An 18,702-nucleotide genomic window follows, 5' to 3' on the forward strand; every position below is an offset into this window, starting at 1 on the left:
CAGTTTAGTGAAACTAACTTAGAATAACTAAAGCACAGGGAGGGAAGGAGAGTCGCTGCATTGGTATTCCTTTATTATATTCAGTGTAAGTTCTTCCCTCAAGTATGCTCCTGTTGTAATATCAAGGGCTTTGTATTCCGATTTCTAAATACATATTAGATAATATAAAGTTTAAAGAAATATGACCTGCTTATTCTGTTTCTCAAAGTTGAAGCACAAATGAAGAGAGTACAATTCATGATTGCCATAAGCCAAAGAGTAAAATTTAGGATTGTTGCAAAATTCCTTAGCACCTCAGTTCTATTACTTTTCTTGACAATATACTCCTAAAATCTTGTGAAACAAAACCTTCATTATCCCCCCCCCCTATGCATACAGTTCCGTTTTATACAATTAAGGGATCAAAGTGTTGGCATGGGAGATGTCATTGATACCTCGGTAACATTGACAGTGCAAAGCTAGGCCCCCGCCCCCAACAATGACAAAAATATCGCCTTTCAAGGGGCTAAGTCCTTCTGCAAGGCATTAAAAATGTAATGTGAGAATAGGAAAGACACCCATTTTAGAAAAATTGATATGATTCTGATATGCAAAGTTCAGAGCAATTGGTATCTGCTTTCCATGTTCCGCCGGAGCTTGGTGTGTGGAAAATCAAATGTACACGCTATTAAGACTACGAAAAAACTCATGCAGTAACACATTACGAAGCTTAGAAAAATAGATTAAATATTGTGATTGCCAAATTAGTTGAAGGAAATAAAGGGGTTATAGAATTGTGATATACTTATGTGAGGACTCCCATAGGAAATAATGTTCGAACTCGATGGATGTACGAACAGAGGCTTGCACATCGGAGGATACCACCAATACGACCAGCCTCACCGATTCCAACATCAAACAACTTAATGAACCCATACTTTGTCTTTGGGAACATGGAAATGACGCAGGGAATCACCTAGCAATCCGTGTGCGGCTGCTACGACAGTGGCCGGGGTTAGGGTTTTCTCCGGAAGGAAACTCAGGTGCAACTGCTATGCATTTTCTGCTGATTGCAAGAACCGCAATGACCAGATGATGACTGAAGTGAGCAAACATGTTCAGGTTCTTTTGGCATAGTGAGTGGCATCCTATTCCTAGCTACAAACAGTTTAAGGCCAAATAGACGGCAACATCACAAGTAGAGAACTGAAATAAATTACAATAGCAGAAGAACAACTTGATATAATCCAATAGATCAAGCAAAAATAATTAAAACAAACTTTCTGTCTGTTCTTCCACTGAACAGTTGGAGTGCTTTAGTAGCAGTATCGAACCACCGATAGATTAGATAGAGTTGTTAGTTTTGAACTTACGATAGTATAAGCGGCCTCTCTTGGGTTTCATCACGCAAGCAGAAACAAAGAGAAGAGGAAAACACGACAAGCAACAGCGAGAATGAAAGGCTTGAGGGTAGCATCACTCACCTAAGCCTGCTATGAGCGTGTAACCGTGACTGTGCCCAGGCCGCCCATACCCCCACCCGGCGTCCGGTTCCTCCATGGCTCCATCACATGGGTCGGGTACATGTACGTCCACCCCAAAATATAGGTGCACTACAGCCATTGAGTCTCCACCGCCAGTGCACTACAGTCATTGAGTCTTCACCGCCAGTGCATTACAGCCATTGAGTCTCCACTGCCACTCCAGTAGACTAACACGGAGACTAACAGAGGAGAGGGGCCGCTATGAATGGATTCTTCACAATACCAGAAGATGCGACACAAGGAATGATTTGTCAATCTCAGTCCAAAGCATATAACTGGAACATAACCAAAGATTTGAGATATCATGAGAGGAAGAATGCTTACAGAAGAAAACAAGAACTTCTTCATGGCACATGTGCTGAGCTTGGTAAAGTCTGACGACGCTGCATTCACGCCCGGGGACCTGCTGGCACACCCTCTACATGTTCAACCATGTCGCCTCTCTGCTCCCTCCCACCAACGATAGCCACGTCCCCCGTCCTCCAAAGGTCACCGGTAGAAGCAGTGAGGGCGACCTAGAGGATGACGAGACATTACTAACTTTACCCATGTAGCCTTTCCCATGCAGCTTTATTCCTTCTCTACGGGGCGGCGAAACCGGAGCTCGCCTGGCTACAGGGGTGCCCGAGGAGAAGGGGGTCGTCCGCGCCGAGGTCGGGCTTCTCCGGCACGTACTCCACCTGCAATAAACCATGGAGTTAGGCGCGGCTCGAGCGGATTACGGGGCAGCGGAACCGGAATCACCTGGGGGTGGGGGTTGGGTTTGGGGCGGACGCTCTCCTCGGAGCCCTCTCCGGCTCATGCGGCCCTGTTCTTCCTGTCCCAGCGTCCCGGTGTCCCGCAGCTTGGGGCTCGCTGCGTCCGCCACGGCGGCGACGGCGATTGGGGTAGTGGCGTCAGCAGAAGCGAGCGAGGCGGCCCCTTCCTCCTCGGTGCCTATGCTACGCTCCTTCCTCTCTCTGGCGGCGACAATATTTGGTAGGGAGAGAGACAAGATCGGGAGCGAGGACTCGGGGAGAGGTGGGGGCGGGGCGTGGGTGGGATCGTGGGCTGGTTTTTCGTGTTTCTGGTGCGTGTGGGATCCAGGGTTGTTTCCTTTTTTTTATCGAGCGGCGAGGCGTCGCGGCTTTCCTCATATCTCTGGAAGAAAAAAAATCTGCGTGCGTGCGATGGGAGGGGGATCAAGCGAGGTCGAACCATCACGACGTTCGATCCCCTTTAGGCCTCCTTTGGTTTAAAGGATGGGAATTTTATAGAAATAGGAAAAGTATAAGAAATGAGGTGTATGCATTTCCAATCCTATGGCTGCTCAGATCATAGGAATAGGAAATTAAATGTCCTTTGGTTCACAGGATAGGAACACACATAGGAAACATAAAGAAATAATATTTTAATTTAAAGCAACTAGCCGTTAGTTGCTCTCAAGCAACTAGCCGTTACATGGTTGTACCAGCCTTCTCTCCCTATATATCATTTTGTTGTGGAGATCAAAACACACACATCTCATCTTCAGAATACACACAAATCTCATCTTCAGTTTATGGTTAGCTAACCAAAGAAGGAACCCCTCCAGCAGCTTCTAGCATGGTCGTCAACAACAACCAGGATAACATAAACAACAGGTTAGTACATATGCATTGACAATATGATTTAGCTCCATATTTTCTTTGCTGATCCACATCTCACTGATAGAACATACAAATATTTTCAGCATTTCTTGCTGATTTACACACATTTCAATGGATCCAAGCTATCACAGGAGGTCACAGATGGAGGATGAATTCATGTTATTTGTCTTCCCTACCATGGAAGAAGGAAGAGAGAAAAAACCAATGCATACATCTAGTCTTACAGGAGCTGCTTATGTACAGGAAATCTTAAATGGGCATGAAAGCTTATGCAGAAGGCATTTCAGAATGGAGGCTTACATCTTTCATGCTCTAGTTGAGAAGCTGCGTGAGAATGAAATACTTGAAGATTCAACAATAGTCTCCTTGGAAGAAAAGGTTGCGATCTTTTTATATGCAGTTGCAAAAAATGCTAGTAATGAAACCAGGTCATCAAGTCCTTGAATATATTGAACATTATGCAATTGTGTTTCCATGATTAAATTTTACCATATTAAATTGAATAAGAATAAGAGAAATTGTACCATTGTCCTGATGGTGACCAATATTTGGACAAGGTATTGTAGTCCTTTGACTGAACTCATGGCCTTGTATACCAAAGTCTATCATCCTGCCTTGATCATCCATCTGAAGAAACTGAATTGTATTATTAGTGGGACTAGTGAGATAGTAAAATATGTACTGTTATGTAATAAAAGAAATTACGTTTTAATAAGACATATAATGGGACTAGTGAGAGCTGAGAGATGAGTCAAGCCACAGTCAATTGTATTGCCCGGTCAGAGTTACAAGAGTACAAGTAGGGAACACAAGAACTGCTCCCGTGATGGACGGCACCAGCTATACATCTGTGCTATTAGATTAGGACTCTAAAAGCTTGCAAACTGAGCAATTAGATTAGGACTGTGCGTCTAATTTTTGTTGGGCCCTTTCCTAAAAAATCTAGGGATTGGGCTGGACTAGAGACTCATGATACGGGGGATTTCTAGGGGCATCTCACACCGGCAAGATGGACAGGGCTATTTCTCCATTAATTAGCACCAGATCTGAAAATCAGTAGAGAAAGAAAGATAGAATTGTACCTGAAGAGACTTGCGGCAGATGGATGCCGCTGGAGCTTGGTGGCTAGCTGGTCGACGGTAGATGCTCCAGCTTGCCGGTGGTTCCTGCCCGCCGCCTGGATGTGGTCGCGTCGCGCGGCTGTCTGCCGCCGTCCTCCCTGCCGGCGGTCTTCAAGGTGGGAGCTGCGCCGCTCTGTGTGAGGAGAGGAGGGGCGGCTGGACATGTCGATTTTGCTTCTTTTCCCCTCCCTCTCTCTATTTGTGCGCAGGCGAGTGAAGCGACCGAGCGAAAAATATGGAGGGAACAATTGCCGCCGCGCGCATCGTTCGCGGCAGGAAGTTTTCCATTAGATTGGACCTCTTTTTTCTGTTCCTGCGAAACGTGAAGGAAAGGAAGAAATCCTATACAGGAATAGGATGGCATTCCTGTGAACCAAGGGCAATTTGAGGAAATGCCACACTTTTTCTAGTACTTTGCTCCTATACCACACCTTTCTTTTTATTGGATTAAATACCACTCTTTTCATTGATAGCTGGATAAAACACCACAAATTGAGTTTTTCCCTTCTTTTCAACGTCCAGACCTACACTTGATGTTTTTAAGGACGGATTTACCCTCGGGGTCGTTTCAATCATTTCCTGTTCGATCAAACCTTTCCTGTCTTATGAAACGATGAATGTACATGAGACAGATAGACAAAGCAGTGCGCCGTGCCTCCTCCGATCCTCCCCGACCCCGCCGCCTCGCCGTGCCTCCTCCCACCTGAGCCGCCGCCGTCGGCCGCGCTCGAGCCCCTCCGTCTTGCCAGAGAAGAGAGGCGCCGGCTCTTGAAGTGCCTCTGCACTCTGCAGCGCGTCCCCCGTCCAGATGTAGGTGTACAAGCTGGCTCGAGCTGCTTGCTGGCTGGAGGTGTACATGTTGGCTGGAGCTGCTCGCTGGCTGGAGCTACCTCTACATGTTGGCTGGAGCTGCTCGTTGCTCAAGTTATTAGCTTTGTCACGTGTTGATTGTTTATAGATGTAGGAACTGTTACAGGAGGATATGGAAGCTTCTTCGTATGGATGTAATCAAACTTCAGACGAATGGATGTAACATGTTTGGATGTACAGTATAGTTGATACGGATATAATCAAAATTCTGACAGCATTTTCACCTATAATTTTGACATGACCTCTATATTTCTGCACCATTTTCAGATATCACAAGAATATATATGACAACCGCATAATTAGCTAAACATAATTAGCTCAATAAGTGTATATGTGACCAGACACTTGACAATCCAGAATTAATACATATGACTATATTTGAAGCATAATGTGAGTCCTTGTCTGACAAGTTGCATCCATAGAGTGAGTCATTATGTTACCACACGCACGACAGAAACACAAAAGACATTAAAAGGCAGGAATTCAATCCACATATCGAAGAACTCTAACGGTTATTTTATAAAGGGATAAGTATATTTTTCATCCCTCAATTATTTCAAAAGTATAAAAATGGTCCCTCAACTTCAAAACCAGCAAACTTTAGTCCCTTAATTTTTAAAACCGGATAAGTTTAGTCCCTAATACCACTTTTGCTTGGTTTTGGCTGACGTGGAGTGTTTTTTTTAACTCAAACTACATGGGCCTGCTTGTCAGTGACGGAAGAAATATGTGCAAAGTGGACCTGAACTCGGGACGTCATGCTGGGTGCACATGAGCTAGCTAACGAACCAAGCAGTTTTTGTGGTTAACTTTAGAGACAAGTTTAATAGGAGTCTATTCTTTGTAGGAACGCACATTTACAGCGGATATATATCTGAACTGCAACACCTAGTAAAAAAAAGATACACACAAATCAACCTACAAGTCTTTTTTTGTAACGCCTAATGTAAACATACGCACAAGCAAAAAACAAGGGAAAATACCACTGAAAAAAATAGCACGCTATAACGCCGCTAATAGCGCGCTATAGCGTGTAGAGAATTGTCTCGCTAAATAAATCAATGTACAATGTCTCACTAATAGCACGTTATAGCATGCTATAGCACGCTAATAGCGTATTTTCAGGAGCGACGCTATTTTCTGTAGCGCGCTAATTTTTTCCTTGGAAAATACACAGCATGGCATAACTATTTTTCTTCAGTTTTAATTAGGAATAAAGGAAAATGGAAATCGCTTTTAGATTAGTTGTTGGCGTGAGACATGTCTGATATCTAACGTATATATATAAAGCGATGCCTACCTGTTTTTTCATACAACGCTTCTTTGTTGCAGTGGTTAGCACGTGCATTTTGTTTTAAAAATAAGGTCTTGCTTTCGAACCTGATGTGCTGCGTGCATTTTGTTTGAAGCTATTTATTTATTTAGTCACTGACATGCAAGTCCCACGTAGTTTCAATCAAAAAACCACTCCACATCAGCAAAAAAATCAAAAGCGGTACAAGGGACTAAACTTATCCAGTTTTAAAAATTGAGGGACTAAAGTTTGCTGGTTTTGAAGTTGAGGGACCATCTCTATACTTTCGAAATAATCGAGGGACGAAAAATATACTTTTCCCTTTTATAAATGACAACGCGCAACTCCACACCTTCTTCCCTACAAAATATACGATTTTTTCAAATAAAATCAATGGTTAGCTAGGCATAAGTATACATCAATATTCGGCTGACAATTGAAAGATAACTCCAATTCAGAAGGTTAATTAGATTGATCGACTAACCCTTCCGGAGCTGCGCCCTCTGGCTCCATCTCCTTGAACTAACAGCACACGTATTACTTGTGAAGCCTGCGTACTAACTCTGCCTCTCCACCATAATCTCCATGGTCTAGAGTTCCTTAGTACACATGTCAGACCAAATTACTGAGAGAGAAAGAGAGGAGAGAGATAGAGAGATAGAGAGGAGTGGCAACCGATCGATCGCGGTGCAGAACGTACGTGTGAAGCGTCGGGGGAGGAGAAGAAGCAGGACAAGGCGACGGCGGGAAGGAAGGAACGATGATGTGGAGGTGTGGGGGAGGAGGCACAGCGAGGCGGCGGCGGCAGGAGGAAGCGAGGCGAGGCGGCGGCCCGGTGCTTCGATCTATGTCGGCTGCGTTGACCGGTTCTTCCTCTTCTTTTTTTATCTGTCATGTGTTGATCATGGAAACGACCTGAGGGTAAATCTGTCCTAGCAAAAATATGTTGTGGGTCTGGACATGGAAAAGAAGGGAAAAATCAATTTATGGTATTTTGTCCAACTATCAATCAAACATGTGCTATTTACTCCAATAAAAAGAAAGGTGTGGTATAGGAGCAAAGTCCCATGAAAGTTGTGGCATTTTCTCAAATTGCTCGTGAACCAAAGGCCTCCAAAGAATTATTTCCTACAAATATCCTATCCTACAAAATTCCTATAAAAATCATGTAAACCAAAGGAGGCCTAGTAGAGATTCCGTGGAAGAAGAAAAACAGGGCCCTGACCGAGCCCACTCGCCCTAGAGCCTTCGCGCACACACCTCCGGCCTCTCTCGCGCGCGCGTCCCCTGCGCTGGTCCCTTCGCCGGCGGCGGCCTATCTCCTTCGCCACGACCGGAAGAAGCTGCTACATAGTGAGTCCCCCGTCCTCTCCTCGGCCCTCGTTATCCTTCTACTCTCCTACTCATGGTTGTGCTCAACTGGCCTTGCCATTTCTCTTCTCATGATCTGAGCTTAATTCCTCCTTCTCGACTAGGTCTGATTTGCGGTAAGTGCCCTGCTTTCTGATCGTGCTTAAGTTTAATGTGTACTAGTATTATCCATCAGTCTGATTTGGGAATGTACTGAGGTAAATTTACAAGAATCTAAAAATCCGAGCTGAAAAACATATGCTACCTAGATTGAATGGTAGCCATCGATGATAGCCTATTTGTCAACATATTTCATACTGTACATGCTACCTTACCTAGCATGAACTGATACATGCAGTACATGCAGTATGCTAACCTATAATCCTTTAAATGGTACTAGCAAAAAGGCCCGTGCGTTGCAACAGGAGAGAAGAATATCACACGCTCTTAATTTACAAGAGATGGTCTATAATCTGAGCATTTGTAGCTACACCACAAACAAAAATGGTCTTTACCAACAAAAGCGCAAGTTCAAGATTCCACATGTCTTCTATTTAAACACACTACTAGAAACGCGACTAAGCGTGTGGGCCAACAGCCGTCAGGAAAATAAAACTGGCCGTCAGGAATATAATTCCTGTCGGCCAACTGACAGGAACAACCGACAGCCATAGCCTGCCAGGAATGAAACAATATGCCTGCCGGTCGGCCCACAGGAATATTATTGCTGTCGGTTATTCCTGACGGTTGGCTCACACGAAGGAAATGCTCTGTCAGATTTATGCCTCCCGGAAAATACATATTCCTGTCAACCACCTGTCAGGAAAGGCCGCCAGGAAATTTGTACTAGGAGGCATTCCTACCAACTTATACCTGTAGGTTCAGCCGACAGGAATTTGTGCTAGGAAAGCTGCAACGTTCGTGCATTCCTGTCAGCCGTTGGCCGTCACTGTTGCATCATGATGTTTTTTTTTCATATTCCTGCCGGAAAAGCAATGTGCTTAACCCAGATGCTACAGATGTTACATTATTTCACAGAGACCACGTGAGAATAGATTTATATGACAACATCAGACTTCATATATCATCATTAGTTCCATACATATAGATCAACAAAGTACACTACAAGGCTACAATGGTACCATCCACAAAAGGACCTTCCAACTACAACAATACTAGCAAAATACGCCGGCTTGCAACTACCACCAGATGTTAGTTCTCATTCCTAAACCATATTGGATACACAAGTCCACAAAAGAGCGTATGAAGACCACCTACAGTCTGATGTTATCATGTTGTTTGAGCAATCAGTTTCCGCCATGGTTGGCTGCTGCGTCAACGATCTGATCACCGACATTCCCAGTGGTGTCGTTCTCCTCGCTCGACTCCATGACATCATTGTTGCCATCAACCGCTTGTGAGCCGGCTTGAGACGAGTTATTTGTCCCCTGAATCAAGCCCAAGTAACCAAATTGTTATTTAATCTGATTTAGAACAATAAAAACACAATACTTTGTTGGATAATAAGTGGAGACAACAGAACAAAATAATTTCCATTTATTGATTAATGCTTGGCACCAAGAATGGATTTTCTTTTCATTTACATGTCCAGGCTACTTTGAAGTTCCAAATATCTTGATATAAAACATGAAAAAAAATTGGGCATAACAGCTAAAGAATCTTATGAGAGTAGACAAGCTCACAGATGCAAACAGCCAAATATCTTGATATAAAACATGAAAAAAAAATCTCATATGCAACATAATGTTGATATTGCAGCTACATCAGCGTAGACAGGTCAGAAGGAATGCACAAATTCAAGTTGAGTAGTGGACATCACACATTCATCCATATGATATAGATAACTTCAAGTTTCTCATACACTTACTTCTGGTTGCAAAACAGCTCCATGGCTTAGTATATGTAGTATATGCGCTGGCAACTCTTTTCCTATCTCCTTGAAAAGTGCCTGCAAAAGGAAGAAATGTTACTCGAGTTGATAATTGAGAAGTTGAGATCCATTGGTTTAGAATTTGGGCGTTAATTTGTACATACAGTTATGAGCTGCCCATGCATATCTACTTTCTGCTGTAGCATCTCCTTAGCACGCCTGAGTTCTGCATTTTCTTCATTAGCACGCCTGAGTTGTTCCTTCTCTCGAAGTGTGAGCGAAATTGGTGCACTGGCATTCCTTTTCCTAGCTGCTGATTTAATATCTTCTTTCTTAACAACCCCATCGCCTATTGACACACGACCATGAGGAATGCCACCTGATGCTTCATACAACAGCTCACCGTCCAACTCTCTTCCCTCCCAATTATCTGGATACTTCTCTTTGACCAATGTAGTATAGTCATCCTAACAATGAAAAATTATAGTTTGTTCACAACATGCTAGTAAATTAACATCCTCAAAATCTATAAGCAGTATGGCAGTAGAAACAATGACATACAATGCATTTTTGTGCCTTCTGGCTCATGATTGCACCATTGCTAATGATTGCACCATTGTTGCCGCTGCTACTCACATTCTTCATTCCACATTTCATTGCAGTATATGTATTCAGCGTCGTCGCCTTCTCGGGTCCAAGAGTCTCTTCCTACAAGACCGTAGAAACTCAAGAAAAGTCATGGCATTGTCATGTAACAGAAAAACTAAGTATGAAGCAAATCGTACAACAAGCACGACATACCAAATATTGTTGTGCCTCCGCAAAAGGTCGTGAGCCTCCTCTGTTTTGAGCAATATCCTCAGATTTCAAGCGAGCTTCTCGTCCCCTCCCCCTGTTGGTCTTGTATCCCTTTGATGTCCAATAACGACATAGTCCAGGCCATGCAACTTCCTTGCACCATGGTATCCTACTCTGGAGGTATTGCTCATATTCAAGTTCTCTTGCACAAGCCATCGAGTCATCAAGCTTCTCTCCTTGATTCTCATAGTAAAGCTTCACAGCATCCACACGCAGTTGGTACAACATGTCTTTCACCTTTTTCCTTGCATAGGTGTCAATAATCCGGTTAGCCTCTTCCTCAATTCGGATTCGGGCACTATCATCTTCCTCGTCATCCACATGCAGCTCAAACAAGTTCTACATGTTCAAAAATTTCCAGATCAGATTTTTACAACAATACAAAGATATGTATAATTGCAATTACTCCAAAAAAATATACTTACCCAAAACTCTTCCTTCACACGATCTGCGGCTGTCCGTTGCTGAAAATCTAGGGTCGAATCATGATAGTAATCGTACCACTCCAAAGCCGGGCGCGTATTAGTGATGACACCATCATCATTTTTTTCTTCTATTTTTCCTGGGTATTCACGTTTGAGAAGAACTCCAAGTTGTGTAGTGTACTTGTAGTTCTTGGGATGATAGGGTACATACTTAAATTGCCTACATGCACTAAATGTTATTAATTGAAAGTTTTTTTAACTATATTAATTGACAAGTTCTAGAAAAACAGGAAACACATGTGCAACAATACATCATTTTCGATACCTTTCACCTTTAGGTTGAAGGCCAACTTTGCGACCACGTGGAGGCACTCTTAATTCAATAGTAGCTCTCATGCGTCTTCCTCTACGCTTCTCAGATGAAGGGTGAGATGAGTTCACATTACTCTTTTGGGACAAAAGGTTGGTAGAGTTAGTGCTGCCAGAAATTGTCCTTCTCGAATTGGTTGTCATCTTCATCAAGTGAAGTAACACAAACCCCACTATTGACTGTAGTTAATTCAGATTTCTTCCTCTCATACTTCTCTGACCGAAACCTATACCCATTCACATCATAACAGCCATAAGTAGCAACTCTTGTGCGAAAACCATAAGACATTTGGCGTAAAGCATTGTGAATGCTAGGTGACTTCATGCACTGCAAGATATAATTACTTATGTCAGTTTTGGAGCTAATTGAATATTGGGCACAAATTTAAGTGTTTTAGGGACAATACTTTAGTTTTAAACCAGTCAAAAAAATTAGGTCCATGACATCTAGCAGGTCCTGATTTCCAGCCATTCAGTCTTAACTCACGGAGTTGTTTCGGTGTTGGAACAACTCGAGGGCTCTTCCACTGCTCATTATCAAACTCCCTACACGAAGTTATTTAGAGTTATGAACAGTTGAAAACATATTATTGTTCACAGTAGTTATTGAGATTTTAAGACGTACTTGAAAAGATCATCCATTTCAGGCATGTTTGTCAATATGTACAAGAAAGCAGCCTTGTATTCGTCGTTATTGAGCTCACGGTATCCTTGAGGGCTCATGCATCGGCCAGGGCATTTAAATATCTCAAGGTCACATGCAGATTCAAATGTAGAGGCCCCATCATCATACCGAGGTGCCTTGTTTCTAACTGACCGTACTTTAGGATTAAAATACAAAGACAGGAAATTAGTTGACTCCTCAACGAGATAAGCCTCAACAATGGAGCCCTCAACTCGAGCCTTATTGCGCACTTTTGTCTTAAGTTTACCTATGCATCTGCGAGGGCAAGTCAAGAAGTTAGCCTAAGAGCCAACACACCACCTTATAGTGGACTACAAGTTCTGGATTTACCTCTCATAGTTATACATCCATCGGGCTAAGACAGGGCCTCCTAGTCGAGCTTGATAGGGAAGATGTACAATTAGATGTTGCATTGAATTAAAGAAACCAGGAGGGAATATCTTCTCCAGTTTGCATACAAGCACCGCAGCATTCTTTTCTAGGGAGCTCACAACATCTTTGCTAAGTTCTTTTGCACATAGCTGCCTATAGAAAAAGCTTAGCTCGGCCAAACATAACCATATATTCTCCGGAATGAAGCCACGAAATGCAACTGGTAGCAGCCGTTCCATGAAGATATGGTAATCATGACTTTTAAGCCCAAAAATCTTCCTTTGCTGGAAGCTAACTCCTCTTTTAAAACCCGCTGCATATCCATCGGTAAATTTCAGCTCTTTAAACCATTTAAGAATGGTTAACCTATCATCTTTCTCAATGACAAATGGTGCCCTTGGCTTGAACCACTTCCCATTGTCCTTCAAATGCAAATGCTGCTTAGGGCGATGTCATATTTCTTCTAGATCTTTTCTTGCCTTCACATTATCTTTAGTTTTATTAGGAATGTCAAAGCATGTGTTCCATATAGCTTCTGCTACATTTTTCTCATTGTGCATCAAATCGATGTTGTGCCTAAGCTTCAGTTTATCAAAGTATGGAAGATCCCAAAAGCAGCTTATGTGGGTCCAGTTGTGCAATTTATTATAGTTATCTGTGTCATATACATTTGCAACCATGTGAGCTCGCACTTCCTCCCCTGCCAAACGCCTTGGTGGCCCCTCAAGCACTATTGTATCCTTTCTAAATGAATTGGCTTCGGTTCTGAACTCATGGTCAGGAGGTAGAAAGCGCCTATGGCAATCAAACCAGCAAGCCTTACGCCCATGCGGAAGTCTAAATGATTTTGAATCACTCAAGCATTCTGGGCAAGCTAGCTTCCCATGAGTGCTCCACCCAGCAAACATACCAAAAGCAGGGAAATCATGGACTGACCATAGAAAAGCTGCTTTCATTAAAAAGTTTCTCTTCACAAAGGCATCCCATGTATTAACCCCCAGCCACAGTTGCATAAGCTCATCTGCTAATGGTTGCATCAGACCCGGAAGGAGTGTGAGAACGCATAAGCTTTGCGGTCTCCTCATTGGCATACAACCTTTGCAATCTATCTTTTAGAGGGAGGTACCGCAAAACTTTACGTGGGATTTTCTTTTGGCCTTCCTCGTAACGAGATGTGCCACAAAAGTCACACTTCTCTTTATGTTTGTTATCTTTGTAATACAACATGCAATTATTTTTGCACACATCTATTTTGACATATGGCATCCCAAGACCTTCTAAGAGTTTCTTGGATTGGTAGAAGTCTTCGGACAAATTAGATTCAGGAGGCAAAAGTTCATGGATTATTTTTAAGGTATCATCAAAATGTGCAATGGACATGTTGTATTGTGATTTCATAGCCAGCAAACGAGCTACAGCAGAAAGACGTGAGTGTTTTGTGTTCTCATGTACCAATTCATCGGCACTACTGACCATCCTATAAAAAGCCTTGGCAGAGGAGGTTGGCTCCTCAGTAACCGGTGGAAGATGGCTACCACCTAAGTCAACCAACATATTGTCCATTCGACCAGTTTCATTACAGCCCTCTTGATGTACTAAAGGGACAGATCCATCAGCAGCAGCTACAAAACTCTCACCATGTTCTGTCCAGGTTTTGTAATTTGGCTTATACCCATGTTTATACAAGTGTTTCTCTACAATGTGCCTTTCTTGCGGAAAATAATTCCGACATTTGGCGCATGGACACTTAATTTTACCACCTTCAGCTACGGAAGAGAAGGCCCGGTCTATAAATCGTGCAGTTTCTTCAAGCCATATATTAGAAGGGACTTGACCAAACACCCATCCACTATACATCCAATCACGGTTCTCCATTATTTAACCAAGAACTCATACTGAAATAAAATTCACAGAAATGGGGCTATTTCAGAAAAATAATAGCATACTAAAGGGCAACAGCACAAATAACAATTCACAAAAAGACAATTGTTTCAGACATAAATTTAAGAGCTCAAAGCTATAACTTACCAATATACTTGTTCAAGCTGGGAAATTACGGCGTCAAAAAGGGTGGCCAGCCAACTCCCCTAGCTGTTCACTGATTTCTGGAATATGAAAAGATAAGATTATTCTAGGATTTATAGATCTTAAATTCACTTTAAATAAATAAATAAATAGCAGGTAGGTGTCACGGAAGCTACAACCTAGAAAAAATGAACAGTTAGATGGTCATGTACATAAGCTACATGCTAGCTGTTCACTGATGTTGCTACAGAAGCTCTAACTTACGTCTAAGAACAACCAAAACTAATCTGTCCAAATCAACTTGCACACCAAAGAACTGTACATGGTCATGTACAACTAGTTTTGCGTTGGAACCCATAAAAATTGGTGTTTGAACTTATCCAAATCAACCGTATACTAATCAGATGTGCCTAAATTAGTTCCAACGAAGCTTGTACGCTACACAAGAAATAGAGCAAACAAATCGTAGATCTAGGAAAAGAAGGTAATATATTACCAGAGATATGGAGAATGGGGACTTGTGAGGCAGCGAGTAGAGGAGTACAGGCAGCCGGAGGTGAAGACGTGTAAATCTGAATGGGGGGACAAGTACGGGAGCTTGGTGGGGGGCAGATGCTGGTGCTCCGGCGAGTGGCGAGGCAGAGACCGGCACTACGCAAGTGGTGAGGAAGATGCAGGCGGAAGGACGGCCTTCCGCAGGGAGGGGAGGCAGCCGCGACGGTAGATGGGAGGATGGTGTAGCTGCTGCCACGGCGGTGGACCTGCGGATGGTGTGGCGGCGGCGGCGGTGGACCGGAGGATGGTGTGGTGGCGGTGGCGGTGGACCGGAGGATGGTGTGGCGGCGGCTCCGGCTGTGGACCGGACGATGCTGGCGGCGGCGGTGAAGCGCAGGATTGGATTGGGGATCGAGAGGATTCTGGAGACTACGACTGAATTGGGGATGGAGGCTGTACGTGTTTGCCCTCTCCTTTTGTATTGGGCCTAACTCTGTGAGCCCAAACACACAGGAAAATAGAGAAAAGGGTGGGCCTCCCCGGAAAAATGCGCGCGCAATAAAAACCCGATGGCGCGAAGCGGCAGCCCGCGGGCGCGAAGGGCCGAATGCGATTCCTGTGGGCCGCGACGCACAGGGATATACTTTTCCTGTGCGCCTGCTCAGAACCTACAGGAATATGGTGAAAAAACCTGTCGGTCAGTGTCTGGCCCACAGTAAAATGACATTTTCCTGGGAGTCTACGCGGGGCCCACGGGAATATATGTTGGCTCACAGGCTTAATCACGATTCTGGTAGTGACAAGGCTTGCATGTAGATTTAATACGTACAAAGAAACGTGCAAGTGATCTTCAATTTCGTCTCCAATCCTGATTTTGCTGAGATGTTCATCCACAATCCGGATCAGTACCCATATGAAAGAAAGACGGATAATGCACTGTTTATTAAGATTGCACCCTAGATATATTTTTTAATGGTTAACATGTAAAATAACATCATATTCAGATTCTATATATTTTTCTAATCAAATTCCATATATAACATGTTAAATTTGGAGTTACGGTTTAGAAGATATAAGTATTTAAAAAAACATTCGATATGTACTGCGGGTTTAATGCTAGAAACATTAGGGGTTTTTCTATAAAATGGTATGATGGATTAAGAATACCTATTTCTTTTATTAGTAGGTATAGATTATTCCCCTTAAATGATAACTTGTTTGTAAAACATTTTCTTCCCCTTGAAAGACGATTGCATATCTTATGAGTACCTTATCCAAATAATTTACTAGGAAAACCTCCGATGGATTTTATTCTCGTAAAAATTACAAATGCCCAAGATGAGTTTTATTCTCTTGGAAAACCTAGTTAAGAAATGCCTCAAGAGATACATGAAACATTCGGAATATGGGTGATTTAAAGTGATGGGCGGTTATAAATTGATTTATTACTAGTAACACAAAAAATGCGTAGCTAAATTCTTTTATCTTTTGTAAGTGTCTCTGTTTCGGTTTTCTTTTCTCATAAGCGTCAAACTTTCCTTTCAGTGACAGTAAGCTAACATAAAGACATGGACCTTCACAAGGAAGTCAGTGCTGCTAAATTAACTGATGATCTAGTGGTTGATATCCTCTCCCGGTTGAATTACAAGTCTTTTTGCCGCTGCAAGTGTGCCTATAAGGCATGGTCTGCTTACTCCTCTGATCCAGACTACCGCCAGAAGCTGCCCAAACCCACTGGCCTTTTGTACCAAGGCCACAATAAGTCTGCTATCTCGCTTGTTAGCCTGTCCCAAGACGATGGAGAAGTCGGTGGAATTCTTGCTTACGTGCCACATTATGAGCATTTAGAATTTCTTGACTGCTACAATGGTCTTATCCTTTGTAAGTACAGGAGCAGCTATACTTCTCCAGGCATTTGCCGCTTTGTTGTGTGCAACCCAGCAACACGAGAGTGGAGAATACTTCCTGATACACATCCTGGGACAGAGGACCCTTGCTGTGTAACTATTTTGGCGTTTGATCCATCATGGTCACCACAGTTCTACATCTTCAATTTCCATCTGGAACATGTACTTGGTTTGATACTCGGTACCAGCAAACTTGAGATATTCTCTTCTGAAAGTTCCACATGGCTTGAGGATGATACCTTGGACCGAGATATAAATATTTCTGGGCGAACACACTTATTTGTTAATGGAATGTTGTATGTGACTGTTGGAGATGAAGTTTTGGTGTTCGAAGGCCTGGAGGCAATGAGTGATGGCATACCGCCCTATCATCAGACCATAAGTTTGCCGCCTGAAGCTTCATACCTGAGCACTTTTACCAATGGTTGCTTTGGCAAATCTTCAGGGATCTTACACTATGCATTGCCACATGAGAATGGTTGTTCAATTGTTGTTTGGACATTGGATGATTTTGGTCATCATTCATGGACTTGGACTGAGATGTGTCATCTTAGTATGACCGATGCATTTGGAAAGGATGAGTTTGTTCAGTACGACGTTGGTGGCGATGGTGGTGAGGATAATTGGTTTTGGAACTGCGATTATCGGATTGTCGACCTCGACTTGGAGAGAGGGCCTGTTTTCCTCCATGACCAGAAGGCAAATAAGCTTCTTTCATACAATATCAGCACGGGGAAACTCAACAAGATACAAGACGTCTGTATGTGGCATCAGTACTATGTCTATATACCATGCTACTCAGAGCTTCCAGCCCAAGAACCTTCGGTTGACTGAATGTCAACTTCTGTTCAATGTGCATCTGTGGCTGTTCTGCTGCGATTTGCTGAACCACCTTGTATATTACGCTGGTCGTTGTCATCCGTGTGACAGTCCAGGAACCCTGTTTTTTTTTTTACTTTGTTGGCGCAGAGCTTGTTTTCCTTTCTGACCAGAAGATAAATAAGCTTCTTTCTTACAACATCAGCACCGGGAAATTCAACGAGATGCGAGACGGCTTCGAGCAGTGTCAATACCATGTCTATGTGCCATGCTACTCAGAAGTTCCAGCTCAAGAGTCTTCGGTGTAGTTAGTGTCATATTCTGTTCTGTATGCCACTGGGACTGCTAGCTCTCTGCTTTAGATGCTCAACCACCTTGTATATTCTGGTTGTCGGTGTTATCTATGTGGCAGTGTGTGTGTCTAGTCCAAGAACCTTCTCTTTTTATTTTGTTGTGATGCCGAGTTCCTCTAGTAACCTAAATTGTTCCCAGATTACTACCTTGCTTAACTTGTTATATGTAAGATTACATCGTCTTTCTTATGCTCCATTTGTCATTGTGGTGGTTTTTCCATAAGCACTTGTTTACTTCTGTTTGTGGAAATGTAAAGATCTGTTTAGTATACATACCAGATTTTGACATTGAAACCTCAAAATCAGACAAGCAAATGTACTTGCACAGGAAAAGGCATTATGGGGCAGTGGGCTTTGCCTGCTTTCACAGGAAAAGCCATTAGTTGTTGGCTGAACCCATATTCTTTAATTCATTAGTTCCTTGGGTTCTTGACATCATTGATGAGTTGTTCATCATTCAGTGCGAACCTCGCTAACAATGTCAACAGCTTGTACCATACAGATGGGTAATATTACTAGCATGGCTTAAAAATATAAGTTCATAGATTAACACAATTTCTATTTTTGGCACTTTCATGAAAATTGGCACTATGATAGTGTATCCCCAAATAACACATTGACAGTTTTGTGTATGTCTTTTGATACCCATGAATTTTAAATATTTTAGAGGTAAAAAGGTCACTGGAGCTTGGAAGTCAAAATTAAATTTACCAGTGT

General features: G+C 42.9%; 1 protein-coding gene across 1 annotated transcript; it reads left to right on the forward strand.

Moving 5' to 3' along the window:
• Positions 1-7,877: 7,877 nt before the first annotated feature.
• Positions 7,878-17,856, forward strand: LOC123107194 (uncharacterized). The gene is made up of 2 exons (XM_044529198.1): positions 7,878-7,923; positions 16,452-17,856. The coding sequence occupies exon 2, from the start codon at positions 16,475-16,477 to the stop codon at positions 17,645-17,647; it is 1,173 nt and encodes a 390-aa protein (XP_044385133.1). The 5' UTR covers positions 7,878-7,923; positions 16,452-16,474; the 3' UTR covers positions 17,648-17,856.
• Positions 17,857-18,702: the final 846 nt, after the last annotated feature.

Source organism: Triticum aestivum, chromosome 1B (genome assembly GCF_018294505.1).
Source record: "Triticum aestivum cultivar Chinese Spring chromosome 1B, IWGSC CS RefSeq v2.1, whole genome shotgun sequence".
NCBI classification, from domain to species: Eukaryota; Viridiplantae; Streptophyta; class Magnoliopsida; order Poales; family Poaceae; genus Triticum; species Triticum aestivum.